Genomic DNA, 24,251 nt, shown 5'->3' with positions numbered 1-24,251 from the left:
GTGGCGCATGCGCAGTGGCGCGGGGCCTGCCTGTGTGCCGGGGCGGCCGGCGGGCGCGCGCCGAAGGGGAGTTCAAGGAGACGGGGGCGCGGGCTAGCGCCATGCCGGGCTCGCTGGAGGTGCCCTCGCTGGAGGAGCTCGATGTGCAGGAGGTGAGAGCTCCCCCTCCGCTCCGGGGCCCCTTGGCTGGTGGCGGCCCCCGACCCGGGACTCCCACCCCAGACTCCGGGCCCCGGCCTCTTCCGCCCCCCCCGGGGCTCGGGCCCCCGGCCTCCGCCCCCCCCCTCCGGGCTCGGGCCCCCTGCCTCCGCCGCCCCCCCCCTCCGGGCTCGGGCCCCCTGCCTCCGCCGCCCCCCCCCCCGGGGCTCGGGGCCCCCGGCCTCCGCCGCCCCCCCCCCCGGGCTCGGGGCCCCCGGCCTCCGCCCGCACCCTCCCGACTCCGGGCCCCCTGCCTCCGACCCCGTGGGCCCCCTGTATCCCCCCCTGGGCTCTAGGCCTCCTGCATCCCTCACCCTTCCCCCGGCTCGGGCATGGGTCAGGGCCCTCCCCCCCCCATCTCAGGCTGTGGTTGTTCATGGTGGGGTCACTTGCCCTAGAGTGGTGCGAGCAGGGTGCAAGAGAGCAGACCCCGAACACAGAGGGGGGCCAGAAACCCTGTGCCCGAGTCCCACCTTCCAGGTGCTTAGTGATGGGCCCTGCCCTGGGGCTGTGCACTGACACAGATGCTAACACTTCCTCCCCCAACTCCTCAGGTGAGCGTCAGCACCTCGGTGCTGAAAGCTGCAGCCCATCACTATGGCTCGCAGTGTGACAAGCCCAACAAGGAGTTCATGCTGTGCCGCTGGGAGGAGAAGGACCCCCGGAAATGCTTAAAGGAAGGGAAGCAAGTCAATCAATGTGCACTAGAGTTTTTCAGGTAAGAATCTCAGGTGGCTTTTCAAATCCAGTTTTAGGGCTGGATCCTGCAGATATTACTTAGGCAAAACTCACATTGAAGTAGCCTGTAACATACGTGGTCCGTATCAAAACCAAGATTAAAGTATTAAAATCATATATATATATTTCATGCTTCAGCACTTTGACACAGTACACACTTCATTTTTAATTAGTGCTCCAAAAGAGTATGGTGATGAAGTGAGCATGTGCTGTATGTTGCTACGTGTCTGCTTAAGGTATTTACATAGGAGGAGGTAATCTGTCCTGAAGTGTCAGCCGGCATAGCTTCTACCTGTGTGGTACCATTTACGCAAGCATTACAATAACAACTTTCTTTAGTTATAGCTGAGATGGTCATGCTATTTTTAAACTTTTGTTGAGGTACTGTTGCTGTTCCCTAGACTTGAACTCCTGAGGGTTGGAGGCAGTGCTTCCTCAGTGGAGAGTGTCAGTGTACACTTTCTGCTGGTTGGAAGGTAAAGTATTCAATAGTTTTCAGTTGTTCAGAAAACGGTGACCCACACTCTTTCTGTTCTATTGACTTCTCTTGTTTGGGCTCAGCCACAAGGCAAGTTGGCTTTGTTTGAAAGTCTGAAGATGATGATCTTGAGTATCTGGGCTTCAGTAACTTGGGACCATACTTTAAAAAACGTCAGACTTGTTATGTGAATTGCTTTCCCCATTCTTTGTCAGCTTGGGGGACAATGATGCAAACATTTAAATAAGTACAAAACTTCCCTCACATGACTGAAATCATGTGCATAGAAATATTTGGAGGATCATAGTCTTAGAGGCAGAACACCTCTTTGTATGTGTTTATATAGCACCCAGCAAGGTGAGGCCGAGCCTGATTGAGGCCTCTGGGTGCTATTACACTATAAATATTAATAATAGATAAGGCTATGTTTTAGTCATGGGTGTTTTTAGTAAAAACGATGAATAGGTCACAGGTCGTAAAAAAAAAAAAAACAACAAAAAATTCACAGGCCTGTGACCTGTCCGTGATCTTTACTAAAAATACCCACCCTGACTAAAATTGGGGGAGTGGGCTGTCCACTGGTGCCGGGGGTGAAGTCTTTAAACCATAATTTGAGGACTTCAATGGCTTAGACACAGGTTTGATACAGGAGTGGGTGGGTGAGATTCTGTGGCCAGCATCGTGCAGGAGGTCAGACTAGATGATCATAATGGTTCCTTCTGACCTTAAATTCTATGATTCTATGATGTGGCTCGGGACCCCAGCTGGCACTGGGGGAGACGGGCTGGCAGGGGCTTCCTACCCGGCTGTGTCCCTGCAGCTCCTAGATGGCAGGGGCTCTGCTGCTCCTGCCACAAGCGCTGGCTGCCACATTGGCCGGGAACTCCAGCCAATGGGAGTTGCAGGGATGGGGCCTGCTTTCATATAGGTATATCTCCATATTATATATATCTATATCTATCTCTTAGAACTGGAAGGGACCCTGAAAGGTCGTCGAGTCCACTAGCAGGACCAACTACTGATTTTGCCCCAGATCCCTAAGTGGCCCCCTTAAGGATTGAACTCACAACCCTGGGTTTACCAGGCCAATGCTCAAACCACGAGCGTGGGCAGTGTGCAACGCAGACCCTCCCCTCCCCCCGCCCGCCCCACGGCTGCCTATGAGCTGTGGGGGGGGCCATGCCAGTGGGAGCCACCTGGGGAGCTCCCCATCCCTAGGTAAGCGCCCTGCCGCATTCCCCAACCCCCTGCCCCTAGCCCCCTCCTACACACCCAAACTGCTGCTGATGGCAATGGGACTCCCCAGCTCAGGCACCAGCCATTGCAAAAGTCACGGAGGTCACAGAATCTAAATTCTAAAGTTGGAAGTAGTTAAATATCATGAAAAAAGCATTCACATTATATTATTAAAATAAGCATGCACCAAGTGAGATGTAAGAATGGTGTCTGAAAGCTGACTGAGCTTAACAATCATATTAATAATTGTACTGTAGTTATTTAAAGGGTAATACAGACCTCTTGAGATCAATGTGGATTTATAAATTCATATGCTTAGACTGTAAGCTCTTCTTGACAGGGAGGAGTAGTGTTCTGTGAAATGCCAGGCGTATGTGTCGTAATTTTTTTATTTATTACTAATCTTTCTTTTATCTATTACTTTCAAAATTACCAGACTTTAGCAATTTTATGAATACCATCTGGAAGATAAACTTTGTAAATAAATACTGAATGGCAACCATTTGGAAATTGGTTCATGTGTTTTGGGTTGGAGTGAATGGGAGAGTGCCAGCTTTGCTAATGTAGCTCTTATAAGCTACCTTGTCTTTTCCAAAATAACACAGTTAAAATACTTTGTTTTATAGGAAGATTAAGGCACACTGTGCAGAACCTTTTACTGAATACTGGACTTGTATTGATTATACCAACCTTCAAGAGCTTCGTCGTTGCCGAAAACAGCAGCTGGCATTTGATAATTGTGTGCTGGAGAACTTGGGCTGGGTGAGACCTGATCTGGGAGAGCTGTCTAAGGTAATTAGGAAATCCTGCCCCATTTCTTCATCGCCTTTCTCACTGGTTATTTCAGCTCCCTTCTCTCTGACCTCATAAAGTCCCTGTTCCCCAGTATGTGCAGAGTGCTGCTGCTGCTGGCTTTCTGATGTTCAGAGACACAAGTTCATCACCTTATCCAACCAGGTCCTATATGGTCCCCTTTATTGTAGTCTTGAATTGCATTTACTGCTTCTCCTATATCTGAGAAACTAGTTCAGAATTGTGCTGTCAGGTTTTGAAAGCATTCTGTGTACTTGTTCCAGTTTGCCTCACGTCTTGTCACTCTTCACGCATAATAGCTGAAACTACTTTTAACTGTTTTTAAACAGACTAGATTTCCAAGTGATGATGTGTGTTGCTTAAATACAGTCTCAACACTTCTGATACAAGAACTTTCTCTGCACCTCTTGTCACCTGGAATAACCCCCATGTATTTCTTCATCTCATTTCAAATCTAGTCTGAAATGTATCTTTCTGTTGCATATGCCTCATCTCTTTCTATCTACTGTTTTTAACTAGCTGTTATGTTGAGTTCCATAAAACATTTTAGGATACTCTGTGTGAATGTTATGTTGCAATAAATACAGCTCAGGGTTCATAACTTCTCCACTATAACAGTGGATTTATTTCTGGTTTAATAGGTGTAGCAAGAAACTTGACTGGGCAACCCAGGAGGCCACTTCTGCTTCTGGGTCCCTATGTGGCTTTCATATTGTCTTGAATTCGGCTTTCCTTTCTCATGTACCAGTGTTCCATTTGTCAGTTCAGTGTATTGAAAAAAATGTTCCAGTGTACTGCATGACACTCTTTCAATTCTTCCTTAGCTGGACGGCCAGATTCTGCAGTCCGTTTTATTAATGTTCCCCTCGTATGCTACATCTCAAATTACCACTTCTACTGCAATGGAAGTGGCAAGTTATTCATGAGCTCTCAACCTTCTGTTGAAGCCTGTGGCAGAATTGTAGAGGCCCTTTAAGCACACTCTGGGATGGAGAATCTTTGATTATGAACTCTCTTTCCTACAGTGTGTGCTTGCTTTGGTGAGAGGTTCTGTTCTTGATCTGTTACTAACAATACTTGAGTGCTTGTAAGCTTTAAAAACAAAAATGCTTACAGCAGAACTAAATAAATTTTCAATTAATTAAATTTTTAGTCAGTTAAAAAAAAACAGAATGACACACAATAAATTCCTGCTACCATAGCTGCAGGAAAAATGTTTGGCTAGGGATGGTTCTCTGAAGTGTACACATTACTGTTCCATTGATTTGCTTGTGCTGGTTCTTTTGTATGTTTGACCTTGGACCGGAGGAAAGGATGTGCTGGGTTTGAAATGGACACTTCTACTAAACATTTGATATTAATTTGTTGTATGGATAATCCTTAAGAATTGCCTTCAAAAATACAAGTTTAGGCAACACAGCATCTGTTAGTTTTTTCTATACTTATTTTTTGAGCCAGTTCAGGTGCTTAACCTCAAACAGCTAAAACAGGAACTTTTTGTGCATACTTTTGCATACTTGTGTATACTTTTACTTTATTTGCAAAGTAGCAGCTTTCAAAGGTGCTGAGGTTTTCGTCCACTGTTGACAAGACAAAATTCTTATCTCGCATGCATGTAGCTCCACTTAAGTCAGGGGGGTTGTATTGGGTGTAAATGGGAGCTAGACTTTAAATTAGAAGCTTACTTTCAAGGAAGTGCTTAAGCTATTGAGTTTAAAAAAATAATAATAATAATGTAACCTTTGACACATGCGTTGTTCTCCTAAGTAACCACATTATTGTACTGTTTTTGCTTCATCTTACTCTTCCCTGACCACTCTGTGATGTCACTGCTTCCTGCTTTTCTTATCCTAATCTAGATCATAGAAATGTGACTGAGTCTTTTCCTTAATGTGCCCTATGTATCTGTGGCAGTCTATCACTATGATCATTTGGCCCACTAACGGTAAGGTGCTCTACTAAATACTTGCAGAGTCGTCAAGCAATATGTGTTGAATTAGTAAGCATTTGATTAATTCTACTAATGGATGGTTTCTTTTTCTGCTGCATGACTCATTAAAGCCACTTTTATTGTTTCTCCTCTGAGCCGTTGGCTTAATGTAGTTTTGTCTATTAAATACTACAAGAAAAATTCCAGTGTACTACTTTTCCTTCTAGGTCACAAAAGTGCAGACAGACCGACCTATCCCTGAGAATGTCTATCATTCCAGACCAAGACCAGAGCCAAATCCGCCCATTGAAGGAGATTTGAAGCCTGCTAAATATGGCAGCAGGCTTTTTTTCTGGAACTGGTAAAATGGACCGACAACTCTGTAGTAAGCTCTGTTCTTTGCTAATGTAAATTATCTTGTCCAATGTGTATTGGATGCAATCCTTAATGATTAAAAAAACCATAATTCACCTGGCGTGGTAGATTTTTCTATATACATCACAGGAGATTAGGAACGGTGTCCCCTATACTATTGTGTTTTTCCTTTTAAAATGCTTTTTAGAATCTTATGGCCTTAAAAGATAATGTCCTTTTAGCCACTTAACACAGTCAGTTCTGTCTCTAAAGTCCGTCATTCAGCAACGAGAATATAAGATTTATGCCAAGATTTGCCAGTGTATGTAAGTATGGTCCAGTTCTTTTGTTACATTCTTACTAAATATTAAAAAATGGGAGAATGCAAAATGAATTGAACCAGTTCTTCACTGTTCAGATTTCCAGAATTTGCATTGGTGGCTTATATACTTGTGCCTCCAAGTATCCATCTTCTTTCCAACAAACCTCCTTTCTTATGAGGTTCCAGTTCAAACAAGCCAGATAGGAGCCAAACAGATCACCAGTTTAGATTCTAAAGGCTACTACTGATGTCTGCGTGTGTCTGTGTGGTGGTTCCGAAAAACCTCTTGTGAAGGTGACTAATCTATAGAGGTAAAAACTGATGACTCAACCTCAAATTTAGGATTTGATACATGAATTTTTTTTAAGTAGTTAGTCTATGTTTCCAAGATTGCTGGCTCGAAATGCAATATTACTTGAGATATCAAGATGTGTGTACTTAAATTCACAAGTGACTGGTCATGTTTCATGTATGTTATTTTTATCTGTTTCCATCCTTCATCAGCTCTTTTTCACTGGGGAGAGCGTATTTGTTACACGAGAATTCTATGCTATACAGCTGAACCTTCAAAAATTATTTTCTGACATGCATTTTTGTCCCTGTGGCTACTCATGTAAGACGTCCCAGTGCAAAGTGTCATAGCAAAACAGTCCTTTTTATGTAGAGATCCTGACTTCAAGGACTTACCTGTAGCCTCACTGTGACAGCACCTGAAGCTCTCCATTTCCTTTCACTAGCCAACTCTTATAATAAAATCATTAATTGCTCCTTCTTGCAGCATCCAAGGGACGAGAGACATGGTAACTGTGACAACACAAGGGTCAGGAAAATCAAAGTAACTTCTGTACCAAAGCCAGAGAACTACAGTTCAGGCCATATTGTGTATTTAGGGCTAGATTGTCATTTTGCAATCTAGCCCATAGAAAGGCTAGGGTGGTAGGGTGCTGGAGCAGATTAGGAGGGACATTGGGGAACTGTGAATTGAAGTGACAGTCTCCTCTGTAGAGGGATTAAGCTGCAGTGAGTCTATACAGGTGCTGCACATGCTCCTTGCTGCTCTGATATGTTGGTGAGGTGAAATCAAGACTGGCCACTCCTGCCCTTTCTGCCTATCTGCATGTGGGGGGAGGAATGTATTGCCTGCTTTCCCAGGCCCACAGAAAGCGATGGTACAGAACTCCAGTGCAAGGGAGTAAGAGGTACCTTGCATTCCCCTGCTTCCTTGTGCAGGATAGGCTATGATCTGGCCCTTATTCACTGAGAGCATGGGTAAAGCATGGGTTTATTCACTTATGTAAGGATTCTTTCCAAGTCTCAGAATCTGCCAATTTTTGTATCAATGTTGTATTGGAAAGTCAAAATGATTATAGCTTTTACAAATTGGATTCCTTTGTGCTTTCTTTATCTTCTGTTTGCAGGGGGGGAAATAGCACATTCTACAGATGTGAATAGACACTGCCACTTTTGGCTACATTTTTATAATGTAGGTCTTGAATAATTGGATAAAGATTTTTTTCAAAATTTTTTTATGAAGCTCTGGACTAATACTAACCTTCCTCTGCTAAACAAAAACCTAGATTTCCTCTGCTGCTTAGTGTATGTAATACCTTAATTCTCCTCGATGAGATATATATTCTTTGAGTGCATCCTTCAGAATCTGGTCCTATCTTTAGTGACTGATTACAGTTCTACTTATGTAAACCTGGAATAACTCCAGTCACTTAATGGGTTTACTCCATATTTACAATGATGTGCTTGAGGACGGAATTAGGCCTTCTGTTCCCACTCTGAGAGGAGAACTTGGCATACTATTTCTGTAGTATGCTTGGATACCTCAACAGGAGCCAGCTCAAGAGGACCATGATGCAGAGGACAGTTTCTGAATGGTCTAGCTGGATGAAGTTGCACTTGGTAAATGCAAAAAGCTAGCTGGCACCTGTGGGACCCAACAAGTTTAAAAATAAGTTTGCTTCAAAGTCCTGTTAAAGGCTTGTGTTCTTATCCCAATACATGTGAGAACTCTGGGTGATTTGAGGGAGGACTCATACCAGGACAATCTATGGAGCTATGGGAACTTTTTATAGATCTTTGCCTGCAAACAGTTTATGTACAGTACAGCCTATGAACCACAGTAGGTTGACTGGTACCCAGGGGAAACAGGCCATACATGTTTTCATCCTATTGTACACGTCACCCTATTTTTGAAGCCCATTGGATGTGTTACTGAGCTGTGGTGACCTCCATAACATCTCTGCAATCTTCCTTTTTAGAAGATCCAAGGGAAGAAGAAGGGAAATGAAGTGACTAAATCAACAGGAATTCAGCAGAGCTTTCCTGGCCCGCCATGAGGACAGAGGAGTGTCTAGGCTCGCCAGCCTTCGTATACCGTGGGGCGTGAGCAGTGCCTCCTTAACTATTCTGCTTTGAAAACGTGGTAGAAAAAGTATTAGGGCAAAATTTGAGCATCATCTTTTGGCCAACTATATTGTTGGCCAGTTTGGAGCTGACTTTCAAGATGGCCCTATTTTAAAACCGGCAGTTAGCAAGTTCGATCAACTTCAGGTCCGTGGTTCATCTCTTAAATGAAAAGACTAAACCTTGTCCATCTCCATCCTCCAGTACTGTTGGTATTCAGAAACTGTTGTGCAAGAATTGTTCTGGTTAAAAAGGATGAGGTCAGGTTAGGGTGTAGTCAAAGGGAATATAATTACAAGATCTGTTCCTTTTCAATTTAATAGTTTAGTGCAAATGATCCATGCATGCCATTTTTGTGTGGCTTGCTTAATGAATTCAGCTCTTTTATGGTGCAAAAGTTTTGAGCTGAAAGGAAAAATATAATAAATGGAAGTTGATTTGGTATTATGAGCTGGAACTACAGCATAACTTCTGCTACATTTGATTTGAATAACTTTTGAATGTTTAAAATGTATTCAGATTCACTGAAAATTCTTAATTTGCACCTTATCTTGGGATAGAAGAGTGACTTACCTCCAATGGAATATTTAAGATGCTTCATTTTCTTTCTGTTCTTAAAGTATCTTCATAAATTCTTATCCCATAATTTTTTTTGGTTGGCTCTGGTATGCAGCTTGCTCTCTACCTTAAAAGGCAAGGCTTAACAAAGGGAGACACCTGTGTATGATGTAGTTTATGATAAGCTACCAAGTACCGCATGACCGTACTTCACTGCCAATTTGTGGGAGTCTGCAGAATCTGAGGGGGAATTTTAGTAAGGCAGCCTTTCCTAATAGTATTCCCTCAATAAAACTCAGAATTGCAGATGAGCACAATTTGTTTCCTGTAATTAGGACACTGGGTCTTTTGAAACCCAGCTTGTTTTATCATGCTGTTTGGAATTAGCTGAGGTAGTTGTGCCTGACCTTTGAGAGTTCCACTCTGGGCGTGGGAGAGTAGTGTAGTCTCTATGCCGATTTAATCCTGAGCTTCCAGACTGCTTGTGCAAAGAGGGATGTTAATTGTTGCGGAGATGCACAATGTGGATTCCTTGACACAAGGAGCTGGACTGAGACCATTTACCCACTTCAGATAAGTTGATGAGTGGTAGCTACCTTTGGTCACTATGCACACAGGCTGGATGTGCAGCAGGAGCTAGAAATGAAAGGCTCTGTTTCTTTTCCTTGGAACCCCCTGCCCCCTTCCACCACCTTGCAGGATTAATGTTCTGTTTGTAGCAGCATCTGGTCAATAATTGCATTGCTCTAGTCAAGCACAGGACCATCTTGTAGCTGTAATGTTTTCTTGGAAAATGTAGAACAGGTGAATAACAAGATTGAGTTAAGACCATAAAACCATCTTCCAGGGACGTATCCTGACATTTCTTTGGCAGATAGCAGACTTGTGCAGATTCAGCGGAGTTCTGCTGCTGACAATGTGAGAAGCCTTATTTGTTATATAATGTGGGCTGTAAGCTTTGCCAGGGATCATCATCACATGCATGAAATTAACAATTAGTGTCAGAAAATTGCAAGCCAGTGTCATGGTTGCTTGCCATACAAGATGCTGGATTAAGCAGAAGCTGCTGCACTCTTTCAGACCTTGGCATAGGAGAAGTAAAATTGTAGGGCAATTTCTAGGAGAAGAGCACAGCAGTTAGAAATAGTATCCTCCTCAAGGCCTGCTGCTTTTATACCTTCAAAATGTCTGCAACTTGATTTTCATCAGTCTGAAGCAATAGTGTTAATATGTCTCCTGAGACACTGGAAGAGGGGCTAGAAGGCATTCGTTACAGACCAAGAGGATGAGCATCTGGACATCATTCATTCCACTTATAAAGGCAGTGGTTAGGAAGGAGGCATGCTGCCTGTCTGAGCAAGTGCTGGAAATAACATAGTCTCCCTTAGCTGTGTCGATGTCGTTAGCCAAGGCAGGAATTATCTGGAGTGGGAAGAAATTCATTCTCCAATGAGAGAGAGGGAGATAAGGGGGATAGGTAGAGCAAGTCTGAAATTTTGGAAAACCATGATTTGTCAAGACCATCTCCTTTCATACATCTTCCTCTTCAGCCAACTGCAGTGTGGATTAAGACATGGCCACTGTTTGAGCTGCAGGGGCGTTGGTACGAGAGAGCAACTGTGCCCTAACCTGAAGCACAATATCACTATTGCCCCATCTCCATGAGTGGAATATAAGTTACTTATTGTGGTGGTTGCTGTTACCACTCCCCTCCTCCCCCACCTCACCCCCAGTATAATACGTTCTATAGGAGCTGGCAGATTAAGGTGAGGTGCATTTTTACTATTGTCTACAGGTGAAAGGCTCTGGCTCTGCATCTTGGTTTAAAGGAATATTTAATAATTATCAGCGTTTGCAGAGCTTTTAACCTTCAGAATGCTTGCGCAACATTAACTACATCCTCCCAGCACCCCTGCGAGGCGGGGGAAAGGGGAAAGGAAGCACAGCACAGGAGGTAACTGATTTGCACAAGGCCACAGAGGGAATTGGGAATCCAAAATAGTTAGTCACAGCTTTTTTTATCCTTTTAAAAACACTGTAAGCTCCTACAGTCTAGAAGCTGTTAAGGTTTTGGAAATCAGAATGCAGTAGCAGATGAAGACTCCCTCTTGTGGCTGCTTTAAGCACCGCTAGGACACCTGAGTGAAGTTTTTCCAGGGTGGCAATCCCAAGGCTAAATAATGTTACTGGTAAAGGGAAATCAGACTCAGCACTTGTCTTCATGACAATTATAACTCAGGTGTTGCCCCTACCTTGACTCCTGTCCACACACAAGAACCCTTTCATCTCAAGTTGGTTAGCTTGTCAGGGATGTAGGCTAGAGCTTGAGTTACCACAGTTTGCTGGCTGCTTACATGACTACTCTGCGGTGTGGACACGGGTTGCCCCTCCATGCCTTTCCATACTACCCCTGTTTGCTGAGAAAATGCAGACAAGTTCTCCCAGTTCCCTGGGAAAGAATTCATAGACCAGCTTAGTGCAGTGCAAAGAACCATAGGCTGTTTTCCCCAGAAGTCAGTCCCACACATGAGTGAATTTGGCTCCAGTGGGCGGCTCTCTCAAACTAGGCCAACTGGAGTGTAGATAGTGCCCTTGAGCTCTCCCCACATGGCTAATGGCTGCTCTGGCCTGCATTAGGGCTGGAGCAGAGAATCAGGGAATGCACCCAGCTGACCCAGTGGAGGGTCTGGCCCTAAGAGGAAACCAGAGAGCATTTAATGAAATAAAAGTGAGCAAGAGCCTCTGTCCCTTCTCCTTTTCCACTCCCCTAAGTATCTCGTAAGTGTTGCTTGGAGCTGTACGTTTGAAAGAGCCTTTCACATCTGTAGTTGTTCGCGGAACATCCCCCAGCGAAGGGATTCCAAAGCTGCATGTTTGTGTGCTCTTGCCTCGGTTGGCCAACTGAAATGATTGAAGTTAATTTTTCATTCATCCAGCCGCAGCAATCTTCAACTGCCATTCGCTGCGGCGGGGCTCAAGTTAATTGCCTCCACAGACTCCTTGAGAGGCGGGAAATGAGTACAGTGAGCAGCAAGGTCTTGCCTGGTGCTCTGCTAAGACCATTTGGGGCCCATTTCTGGCACTGTGAATGACAATACAGGAGAAAGGGAGATTTATAAAAGAGCTAAGGCTCCAACTCTCATTGTTTCTGAGATTTTGCTCCAGTGTGGATCAATCAGGGATTTTAAAGCATTGCCGCCCTTAATTTTTGAAAGCAGAATTTATGGCTGCTCTGATGGCCATGAGGCTGATTCATCTATTTATCAGTAGTGTAGCTTTTTTCCTCCGTGCAGACAGGAGCTACCATTTAACGGCCCCGTTGAGTCCTCCTTACTCACTCAGACAAAGCTCTGTCTGACCTCTGTCCTGCTGTCAGTAACTTCTGATTTCTGGCTGTGCAGGGGACAGCAGGGTTTAGCCCAAGTTTTGTGTGTTTGAGGATTGAATAGAGCCTTACATTGGTATCAAATCAGTTCTAAACACACACACGCTTTAGCCTCCTAAAGTGCGAGCACTCCCGCCAGAGCTCCTGGGGGACACAGCCAGGTGTGGCCCTACTTGGCTTTCGTTTTCAGGAAGCCACTGACAGGCAGGCCTGACCTTGGCAATGTGCACGCAGCAGGGGACGGTGTCTGCCCCAAGGTGCAATCTCAGGGCTCGTGGCAAGCCTGCGCTCCAGGCTAAACAGAGGAAGGTGAGGGTCAGCGGCGGTGAGCTCTGCCCAAGTCTCAGGAAGCACATTTTGGCGAAGGAAAGGAATACAATGCAAGCAGGGAGGGAGGCTCAGCTCCGATCCAGGTCCCTCTAAGTAGCACTTGGCTCCTGACAGCCAAGGAGCCGATATGATCGTTTGCTGGGTTATTCATTGTCTCAGGCATCCCTGGGTTTGCTTTCTACCTTCAGCTCAGCATGTTGCAGAGCAGCAAACAGAGACGAGCAGGGGCAGTGTAGCTCAATGGATAGAGCTAAGAGACCTGACTTCCCTTTCCAGCCTCTGCCAGTGACTTGCTTTGTGGCACTGGGAGAGTCATTGCCCTTCTGTGCCTCAGTTTCCCCCTTGTTAAATATTGTCAGTGCTACATCCCCCACCCCATACAGCCCTCCCAGAATCCTAATATAGACAGAGGTGAGCCTTTGTAATGTTTATCTGTTTTGATCTTAGAAACAACTGCACCCTGGAGGGGTCGAAGCCTGAGTCCTGGCCATGCACTTACCCACAATCCTAAAACAGTTTCAGCCTAACCTGTCCCAAGCAGAAGCACTTCTTGTTCTCCATGCCCTGCCACCCTGAATGGTAGGAGCTGTGTCCAGAGACGGTGCGAGTAGAGCGGGCCAATGAGAAATGACACATGATGATCCCCTCCATCTATGACAGGGTCCCTCCAGCCATGGCACTCCTTGAGCAAATTTCCCAGCTGCCTCCACACAGCTCTGGCGAGCCCCAGGCAGACAGAGAGCCCAGGAAGGAAGGCAGCTAGAGATCTTAATGTCCGAGAGTATGCGCATGGGAATAAAGGATGGTGCTCTGGCCAGGAAGTGAGTATGCGCATGGGAATAGAGGATGGTGCTGTGGCCAGGAAGTGGTGTGGTTTGGGTCTCCAGAGAGTGCTACACTGAAGCCATAAACCTAAAATCACTGCTGTCTGTGTCTAGCCAGCAAAGGCAATCCTGCATTTGGAGCCGCTCGATGAGTCTCAGCTCATGCTGGAGACACTGTTTAGTATGAGGTGCAGGGCACCAAAGGGCTATGGAGTCAGTTAACAGAAGTGAAAGTCCCTAAAGGCCAATGTACAGCCTGTGCGAAGTGCTTGGCTTGCAAACGGCTCTGCTCTCCTATTATCACTTGGACAGAGTCTTTGGTGCTGCTAGGAATGAGTGAAACCAGTTGTGGGATTTTTGTGATCAATCTATGACATAATCTGAGTTTGGAACAAGGCAGCGTTGGCTTCTAAATTCCATCTGAGAAGCTTTGGAAGATTTAATACTCTAGCTAATTAATCAAAATAAAATGATGAGATGGTGATGCAGTCTACATGATTAACAGTTAGTTATTAAATGGAGACTGATGATTCTCACATACTTTCTGCTATGAAAGAAACCAGACCAATTCTAGCAAAGCCAGCAGTTTTCATTTAGGAAGAGGGTTTGGTAAAGGGATACTGGCAGTTTAAAAATAATATTTTTAACAAAACAGTTATTCCTCCTGGTGTTGTTAATAATACATTAAACAGTTAAAATGACAGGATTTTAAAAATACTCCCTTTTAATCTTTTATGCTGCATGGTTACTTTTAAGCACTTCTGATAGCTTGGGCAATAAAAGTAGAATTTCACTTTTGTTTATAGTCAATTTCACTTAGTGGTGCAAGTGTTATTTAGCACAATGCTGTAATGTTTGGGTTGCACCTGTTGCCGAAGGATAATTTAAGTATAAAAAAATCATGGAAGTGATTTTGTGGAGACTATTTCTACAAATGCTACATTTGAGTCTAAACTTCATTGTTGCCTCTTTACCTACTGTTTGCTTTATTTGTGTCATGGCTTTATTTGCTGTCCACTTTAGCATTCTTTTAATATTTTCTACTTCTTTTATTGGTGGTGGTATTATTGGTTTGTTTGTTGAAAGATTGATGTTGCATGGAACAATGAATCCATATTTTCTCACTCAGTGTTCGTATCCATGCCTACCATGTCAGTGTGTACCTGGCTACCTATCCCTCACTCTGTTATTAGCTCAGTTCCTCAGATTGATTTGCAAAAGTTGTAAAATGACCAACAACAGAAAGAGTGTACATATCCTTTGTCATGCAAGGTAATCGCTAATGCTGTACTGAACTGATACTGTAGTTGCAGGACTGGGCGAGTGGTTGTGAGATTACGGCGAGTGGGAGTCAGGAGACCTGGAGCTATCTACAGTCATTGTCTGACTTTAAGTGGGTCACTTAGGACATGCCTGACTTACTTCAACCGCTCTCCATTTTAGAGGGTACAGTAACATTAAATCCCTGTGTGCAGGTGCAGTCAGGTAATTTACTATCTGCTTGGTAGCTTTGGAATCCACAATTTGCAGGTTCAAAATTGTACCCACCAAAATGGAGACTGCTTCTCAAAATCAGCCCCTTACTCTCTCCAGCCCTCAATTTCTTAATCTGTAAAACGGGGATGATGATGCCAAGGGGTGCAGTGAGGTTAAATGATTTGTTTCCAAAGCACATTGATTTCCTTGGGTAGAAGGCTTTGTGGATCTATTCAGTGCCCCTGGAGTCAATGTGCATTGGGTCACGCACTATAAAAGTGCCAAGTGTTGTTGTTACAGAAGTGTCAAATACGGTCAGTTATATATAATGTATGAAACTGTAAGAGGTGGAGAGGGAAATTAATAGGCATAGGAAAGGAAGAAAAGAGGATTGGGAGCCACATTTCAAACAAGCTGGCAAGCTGATGAAGGCTCTGAATGTCTCTCTCTCTCTCTCATGAGAGTCAGAAGCAGCAGTGTGCCTTGCTGTCTGCTCCAGAGCTCAGCCTTGGAGCATCACCCAGCCCTGGCAGGGTAGCTTTCCACCAGGATACGTGGAAAGGAAATACCAAGACCCCTTGTGTGCTGGTGAAGCCCTGGTGAACTACTGGCTAATGGGCTTTTTGGGCTCACCCCATTTGCAAGTAGACTTTGATGGAGGGAGGAGATGTGTGTGGCTGGGTCATTATGTGGCAGGCAAACTATTCTAGGAACAAAAATGAATCAAAGTGATTCCCCCCCCCCCACTTCGCCTGCAAGAAAACCTTTTTCCATTTACTATAAAACGTGTTCCTTAATAGTGCTGAAGTGTTCTATGTATTTTAAATAAACAAGAGTGGATTTGAGTCCAGGAGGACATGAAAGAATGCAGCGTTTGCTGGGGTACTGGCCCAGCACACATGTCAGCAATTTGTCTGCCTTGTATATTTTGGCTTTTAAAAAAGCATTTAAAAGTAAACGAATGAAGGAAAATCTGGCAGCTGGATTTCAAAGTAAATTGCTTTCAGCTGATATACCCCATTTTCAGCCTGCTTGGGTAGTATCAAGCCGTATCCATCCAAGAAGGAGAGCAAAAAATTGAAGACCAGAGAAGGGGCAAGAGGGGGAACAAAGGCTGGGAAGTTCTGTGGGTGTAATTCTTCCATTTCCTTCCTTTGTACCAAACACTCCCTGCCCGTCACAAAGCTGCTTATGCTTGGGGGGGGGGGGGCAAGTTGTTGATTGCTCCGCCTTTCTTTAGCCTCTTTTGTACATGATGCTCTCTTCCTCCTTTAGGATTAGCTCCCTTCTCAGCCATCAGGAATGGAGAGGCAGGATCTGTGGGTAATTGTGGCTCTGGACCCAGTGTCACAAAGCTCCAGCCATTCCTCTGATTTATCTTTACAGGGGCACATGTCCCTACAAACTGTCCCCCTGCCTCTCAGGGTGCCACTCTGGTGACTGGCTCCACAGTTTAGCACCTTCTGTTTCCCGAGATAGCAGGGAGACTGGTGTTTTGACTCTGAATCGGTAAGCGGCAGAGAGGGCTTGACGTAGGACACTGTATAAGGACATTGGTAGAGGATACTGCCTAAACTGCCTTTGTTGCTACTCTTCTGCTACCTACGAAGGGCCTGATCCTGTGTTTGAAGTCAGTGGCGGTTTGGCGTGAGTAAGAACTAGAGGAGTTGGCCCAAAGAGAAGGTCTCCAGGAGATTAGCTAACTGGGTAGTGGTAGTTAATGTTCACATGGCTGGGTTTGCTGGGGTAAAATTCTAGCTCAACCTGTTTAATCTCCGGGACTCAACTGTTTGCAGAGCTGCCAAAAATTAATTAAAACTAAAAATTATCTAAGCAAACAAGCCCTTCGCTCTGCTCGTTTCCCCATCACGTGTCTCCTTCATTCCAGGCCTGGGATTCAGTGTGTGTGTGATGAGGCAGAGGGGATTCCATCTCAATGGACATTCACGGGGCTGCACCTTTGGGTGGGTGGGACTCAGCAATCTGTAACAGCGCTGGCTGGAGGGATTCTGGGAAGTGCCCCGCACAGTGCCAAGCAGTGTTCTGCCCTGCTCAGGAAAGGGGGCAGAAGCCTGTAGGCGACTGGGGAAGGAGTAACAGAATCAACAGTCTTGCCACACAGTCACGCAGGGGCAGCACCGAGGGCATTACACCAGGGCAGGATTAGACCCTCACAGCCCATGTTTAGGGGGTTGCAAACAGATGCAGGCCCTGTTCTTGGCCAATGGCAGAACGAGGAGTGAGTGCAGAAGCCTCTCATCAGCCCATGATGCCAGCCCTTGTCAATCCTTTGTTAAATTTCCCTACAAGCCCCTTGGTGTTTCTTCCCACCACGACTGCTGCATGGGGCAAGCTCCCCGTAAACCTCAATAAAGCATCTCATTGTCCTTCAGATCCCTTCTCAAACCTCTCCTCGGCTGTGATGCCACCACAACACCCGTCCGTGGTTAGCGGATGTGCTGTGACCTCTGTCTGTTGTACTTATCGGTACGTGCCCCTGCCTGGCTGTACCCATCTGATGCCCTTGCCTTAGGCTTGGCTTGTAAGCTCTTTGTAAAGCCCCACCCCCTTCTCTTTACACCATTCCATTCCGGGAAAGCCACAACCAGCCACCAGGGCCCAGCAGTCAGGGCCTGAGCCAAAGGCCAATGAAGTCAATGGCAGGAATCCATTCTGTGAAGTGGGTTCTGAGGTAGGAGCGGGCTGGGGTCTCAGCTCCCCTTGAGATTGCAGGGTACAATAGGGCACTAACCCTGCTGGCCGAAGGGAAGTAGAGATGGAAATGACAGAGATAACACATTCATTAAATCAGCTTCAAGCTGCGGCAAGGCCCTGCTCCCCAGGAAGGGCCTGGCTGTCTCTCCTGAAGGAGGAGCCTCAGCAAATGATGACAGATAATAATGAGGTCCCAGCCGAGACAAAGAGAAGAGGTTGCTGAGGTCACAATTTGGCTCAGCTTTGGGCTCTGTTTGCGTTGACTCGTGTTTCCTTCAGTTTATAAAACTTTCTGATGCTTGGTTCAGTGGAGAGGGCAGAGGAAGCTGGTGGGTCTTAAATCTTTAAGGCGGGGGGAGCAGCAGGAGTTGGGTGGTTGCTCAGAGCCTGTTTGCAGATTTTGTGCAGAAGGTGCTCAGAGAAACCTCAGGCTCACCAGCCTCCTGTGCCCGGGAAAGGACCCCGTGCCTGCTTACTTCCCCAACTGGCCTGCTGTCTAATCAAAGTGACGGGCTCCACCCACGCTGTCCAACAGCTGCAGGAGACAGCATGGGATGTAGGTTCATGACCAACTGCCTAGCACAGATTTTCAGCGATGGGGCCAAATTCCATTCCTGTGTTTAATGCCTGAATATAGGTATAGGCTGCACTGCAAAGGTGGGATTAACATGCAGCGCTATTCTGGCTAACAGCAGCCCTGTGTACAGTCCTCCTCTCCCTGCATATTATACCTGCTGGAGCACAGACAAGCTGCGGGGTTAACAGTAATTAGGGTGCACATACAAATACATGCCTTACGACGCCTAGACTCCCATCCCTCTTCACCTCCCATCATGGGGAGCCTACAGAATGTGCTGAAATTTGGGTGGAAAACCCATGCTTTGCATGCTCCTTGATTATGCAGAGATATTCGATGAGAGCCAATGCACATCTGGTAACCAGGATTTGGTCTATGGTACACTGGAGAATTGAGCATTAGCCTGCAGTAGAAATTCAGGCAAGTCACATGTTGATTTAGCACCCTGGATGGGCAGTGTGCCTCCTAACACTCCCCTAGCATGGCTCTGCTTAAAATGGGATAGTGCTGCTTATGATCCCTTCTGAGCCCTGTGGGGCTTTTGTCTAAGTGTCCTTTGTCTCTGCCATCCGTGAGCAATGATGGCACTGCAATAAACAACAATACAATTGATCATTTCATTTCATTTAAAAAAAACAAGGCAGGAACATGAAAAAGCAAACCACCCACATGCCCACCCAGCCCCCACTCTTCCCTAACAGGTTAAAAAACAAGGCTGGAGAGGAGAGGGTAGCTCCCAGCCCATTGGGCTGCAGCAAAATTTTTGTAAACTCTGGATCTCATCAGTTTTTAATTGCTTTCCCCAGGTTATTTTTTAAAGCAAAGCAGTTGGAACAGCGTCACCCCAGAACCATTTCACACACATCACAGCATACAACTCTTGCTCCTTCCAGGCTGGGAACTGGAAACCTGCATGGTCAGCAGAGCTGTGGGAAACTCAGCACTTTCCCTTGCGACCGTCTCTGGGGAGCCCTTTGCTTTGCTTCAGTTCATCTGGGGTTTGTACTCTCCTGCCCCAAGTTTCACTAGGAGTTTCAGGTTCGAATGAAGCACAAGCACTAAGTAAAACTCGTTTAAAACCACCAGCTTTTAGGCACTCAGGCACAAGACTGATGGGGGGGGGGCACTTAAGTACCTAGAGAGAGAGTGAGTGATACATAGTATCCACCCACTATAAATGAGCCTCCAGCCTCACACATACATGTTCCCAGGTTCTCCAGGAACCCCAGACCAAGAAACCTGGCCCAAGTCAAGGGTTTATAACAAAAACCAGAACCAGGTTTTTTGCCACCTGGTTTTGTTATCCAGGTCCTGCACACCTCCCCAAGGAGAGGGGAATGGATAACCTCGTGATTAGAGCAGGGGAGGCAATCAGGACTCCCGAGTCTCCTCCCAGCTCTGGAAAAGACTGTGGTTTAATAGCTAGATCAGGGGACTAGCGGTCAGGACTCCTGGATTCTAATGCTGGCTATGGCACTGACTGTTGTAAACTTCCAACTGTACAATAGCTTTCATGTCTATTGCTTCTTTGTCAGTGTAAGCACCTGACGGCTCCTAGAGAGGTTCGTGCGCCGTCCCAGTGTTTCAGCCCGAAGTGCCAAAACCTAGCTGAAAAGATGGCAAAGCCCTATTAGATCAGTGCACTTCTGCTGCACGCATACAGCCCTGCATGAGGTGGATGTAAAAAATTTATTACAGCTAATATTAAACAATTATATAATATGCAGGTTAAGAAAAGAGTGTCTGTACATCTGGGTATAGTGCTTAGATTATCCAGGAATATAAAATTTGTTTTTTATGCACTATATGTATCTTATGGCTTTACCAGCAATAACTCAAATTTAGGGGAATAAATTTAAGACTTCAGTTTAGATATTAGCATTCAAGTATTCAGGTACATCACTCATGAAAAGTTATACAGAGAGTTGGTTGTGGAAAGCAAATATAGCAACAAGTGAAGATTGTCCCTCACTAATAGAGAATTTAGGGTAGGTTGTCCATTTGGAATATACAGTCCATGAAGAAAGTATTTCGGTTACTTTCCACACTGCACTTCTCTTGGCACTCCAGCTCATCCCACCGGCTATTGCCTACGTCCAGTGATGTGTTCTATGTAAATGGCCCTAGACAACCTGAGTTGCCGCATCAGCTGAGCGTAGTGCTGAGCGATTCCGCATTCTCTCAGCACTCGCTCATTAATGGGGTCCTGTGTGCCCATGGCTCTGACAATCAGCATGTGTGTCTGATACAATACTGATCAGTCTGCAGGCTTAGCTTCAGGGGTGGGGCCTGGAAAGCTTTGCCCATGTTAGGCTCCTTACATGGCTCCCTTGGTTAGAGATGAATCTTGATAGAGAAGAATTTGATTTAAGCTGGTGAGTGACTCTAGATGAGTAACCTGTAGATAATGTAACTGGGAAGGGTCCTGGATTATGGTGCTTGTTTAGCAAAATGAAAACAATAAATTATGTTTAACCCCCCTGCCCCCCAGCAAAGATAGTTGCCTTGGATGTCCCTGTGATTAACTGGAAGAATATGTAAATGTATAAGTCAGTTGTCACAGTTACTTCCTGGATTACAGCTAGTGTTCCAGCATATTGGAAAAGGCAAAAAATTCCAGCAGGGTCAGGATTTGCATTTGTAACAATTGCTAAGCTGCCAGGCAGAGTTACAATCAGTAATCACAGAACCCTCCTCCCCCCTTTTTTTTTTGGTCAAGTGCCATTAAACTGCTTACATGAAACTGGAGACAGCAGCTCTGGCTTTGATGTCCCCAATTTTGCAATCACGTCCCTAGGACTTTGCAGCAGGGAGAACCTCCCCCCCACACACACACCTTCATTCATCTGACGCACCTATGAGCTGACAGCACTAATTCTTTATTGTCAGATTAATGAAGGGTCACTAGGCCCAGTAGTGGCACAGGGTGACACAGAATAATAACACATAAGACCTTGCACTAGACAGCACCTTATGGCTGATGTGTCAGGGAAGAGCATTCGAATAGGTCAGTGTCATGCCAAGCTGTCAGAACAACAGTTCCCAGCATAAAAGCATCAACCCTTGTACTCAGCAGTACCAAGGCACAAAGTGGGAATGTTACTCGTCCAAAGTCACAGAGGGAACAAGGGGCAGAACTGGGCTCAGGACCCAGAAATCCTGGCTTGCTACAAGAGCACATTCTGCTCCTGGGACAGGTGAGCTGAGGCTCTGTCTTCCCTGCACAAAGCGGTGCCTTTATCTCACACTGTAAAATCTTAGTGGAGACAAGGCACTGTTGTAGCCTTTACCTCATTGTAGCTAGTTGAGGTCAATCCCTGGTGGGGGGCATAGGGCTCATCTTAGCTTCCCTGAGGTTAAAAACTACATGTCCCTTAAGGGGAACAGTGTTCCTTGAACTCTGTGAAAATGTGAGTGTTCCTGTCATCTGCATCTGTTTGAACACCCCCTTCATCCCACCCCCAGCCTCACTTCTGCGAACGCTTACACACCATCTGAACTCCATTGAAGTCAAGGAGACGACTTGCATGCTTAAAGCTAAGCGCACGTGGAAGTGTTTGCAGGGCTAAGACAACAGCCACAATGCAGCCATTAGTACTGCTAGGAAGGGTCTGAGTCAGAGCCGATGAGGCAGGAGCTGTAGCTGAAGGGGGTGAATTCCTTGGCTGGAGCCGTGGAGATGGAAAAGCCCCACTAAGATCATAAGTCTGTCTCCCTGCCAGCGCAGGATACAGTTTCTGCAATACAGGAAGGGTTCGTGTCCTGGAGAGAGGAGGGATTAGTGTCGATCAATCGGCAGCGCAGGCCTCGGTGTAACGGAACAAACGTCATTCTCAGCAGAGCTCTTGTTCAGACTGCGATGCTCTGGAACCTTCCCAACAGGCCCTGAGAACAATCACACACTTTGACTGGACGTTATTTTGAAACACATTCTGGCGGGATGAAGTCAGTGTGAGACCTAGGGGCCTGCAGGCCAAGCTCTGGCAAGGATCAGAGCAGAATAAACAGCCATGAATAAACAGCGATGTCGAACTCACTAGCAAAGCCAAGTGAATTGAGGGCTTGTGCTAGCTGCTGCCGATGGGAGTTTGCAGAATGACTGCGGAGCTATTGGCAGGAGCTGCTGGCGTTCAATATTCATTAGTTCCTGGGGTGCCTGGAGAACAGCCCCTGAGTAATGTGCTCTGAGTAACAGATCTGGCTCATCAACACTATCTAGTCAGTGTCTCCACCACTGAACCAAACAAATAATGTGCCCTAGAGAGAGTTATTGATAGAGCATTAATGACCCAACCGTTCGACCCACCAGAGGAGGAGACGTTCAAACCCAACAAGCAGCTTCTAACATCCTCAAATAAGAAAACCCAGAGACAGGGCTAGGGGTGGCTGGGTTCTGACTATGGGCTTGAGGCATTGTGTAACCACTTTTCAGATTGGTTCTAGTCATGGCAAAGACCCAGTTTTTAGAGGGCTTAAGGCACGTGATCCATTTGTCTGACTGGGTCTGGCTGCCTTTGTCTGGGTCTACATTCTGGCTCTGACTGACTTACCCGCAACAGTTCTAAAGCCAGCCAGCTTGTTGGCACCGTGTAGACAGAGGGACCGTGTGAGTCTGGGCTGTGGATCAGCAGGCCCCTTACATAGCTACAGCTGTGGAATGAGCGTCAGCTTTGAAAGGGTAGAGTGGGTAGAAATCTGTCCGCCCGCCGGGGCAGAGACCAATGACATGGTTTAACAGTGTCCTGCAGAGGGCAAAACAAATGGGTCTGTGTCCCTTTCTGGATTCTTTTATAAAAGCTTGAATTCCAGCTCTTGCCTGCCCTGCATGCCCCAGTGGACAACCAGAGAATGAACAGGCATAGGTGCTGGAACTAGGGGTGCAGGGGGGGCTGCAGCCCCCTCCCCCCGCCTTCAAGTGTTTTCCATTATATACAGGATTTACAGTTTGGTTCAATGGCTTTCAGCACCCCCACTATACAAATTGTTCAGCACCCCTGCAAATAGGGTTGACCCCCAGGAGGGGAGGGATTAGTGGTCAGACCGATTAGCATGCTTGGTTGCTCAGTTATTTTTGTTAACACTTATTTAACTCTCATACGGAGGAGAAAAGCTGTTTCCTCCCAGTGAAAATGCCCAGCCCACTTCTTCCACGAACAGCTGTGAAAGCTCCCAGTTCACCTATCTGCAGTATTGCCAAGTGGTAAAAAATCCTGAGTCATGAGCTTTTAAAAACAATAAGGGATTGGGGGGGGGGGTTTGAGGGTTGTTTTTTGTTTGTTTTTTTGGAGGGAGTGGATGTTATTTGCCTTTTGAGCCTTTCAAGGTCACATTATCAAGATTTTCTCCATCAGTGCTGGAAACCTACATTTTTTAAAAAATGAAAACAGATTCTCACATATCACATGACTCCAGGAGTTGGGGCTTTAAGAAAAACACTACTAATCACAAGAGATGACTGCCCTGCTTCTAACAGCTCCAGGAGGAGGAGCACACACTTGACACAACTGATCTTTGAAAGGTGAAAAATAGGCAGGAAAAAATCCTTATCCATCTTGTTTGTAAAGAGAATCCCTTCCTGGTATTCTAGATATGCCATACAGAAGCCCCCAAAGGGGCAAGAACACACCTCTTCCTTCATGCATTTTCTCTTTAAATACAAAAGGAAATACTAGTCCTTGTGATGCAGTGGTGAGGCCTTTCCAGCCAAGAAGCAGATCACAGCCTGGTGCTGTATTATGGAAACATGCTATCCAAGGGAAATTAAAGGCCAGAACTATCTCCAGCCCTGAAACTTTTCCTCTCCCCATGCCTTTAATTCCACCCTTACCCTGGGAATGTTTCTCAGCAACAGTCCAGTTCTCACTTCACTCTGGGCCCACCCTCTTTTAGAAGGAGCCTTTCC

At 45.8% G+C, this 24,251-nt stretch overlaps 1 protein-coding gene across 2 annotated transcripts; it reads left to right on the top strand.

Annotated features, from left to right (window-relative positions):
• Window positions 1-17: 17 nt before the first annotated feature.
• Window positions 18-16,838, top strand: NDUFA8 (NADH:ubiquinone oxidoreductase subunit A8). Of its 2 annotated transcripts, XM_030535703.1 has the most exons (5): window positions 18-152; window positions 753-916; window positions 3,277-3,442; window positions 5,621-5,778; window positions 8,340-16,838. In XM_030535703.1, exons 1-4 carry the CDS (start codon window positions 102-104, stop codon window positions 5,756-5,758), a joined length of 519 nt encoding a protein of 172 aa, XP_030391563.1. In that variant the 5' UTR covers window positions 18-101; the 3' UTR covers window positions 5,759-5,778; window positions 8,340-16,838. The 2 variants fall into 2 exon arrangements, with proteins under 2 accessions (XP_030391563.1, XP_030391562.1); XM_030535702.1 differs by lacking the exon at window positions 8,340-16,838 and having other exon boundaries at window positions 5,621-5,864.
• Window positions 16,839-24,251: the final 7,413 nt, after the last annotated feature.

The sequence above is a fragment of the Gopherus evgoodei genome, chromosome 16 (genome assembly GCF_007399415.2).
Source record: "Gopherus evgoodei ecotype Sinaloan lineage chromosome 16, rGopEvg1_v1.p, whole genome shotgun sequence".
NCBI classification, from domain to species: Eukaryota; Metazoa; Chordata; order Testudines; family Testudinidae; genus Gopherus; species Gopherus evgoodei.
Note: the sequence above shows the minus strand (reverse complement) of the source record. Positions and strands in the feature narration are given on the sequence as shown.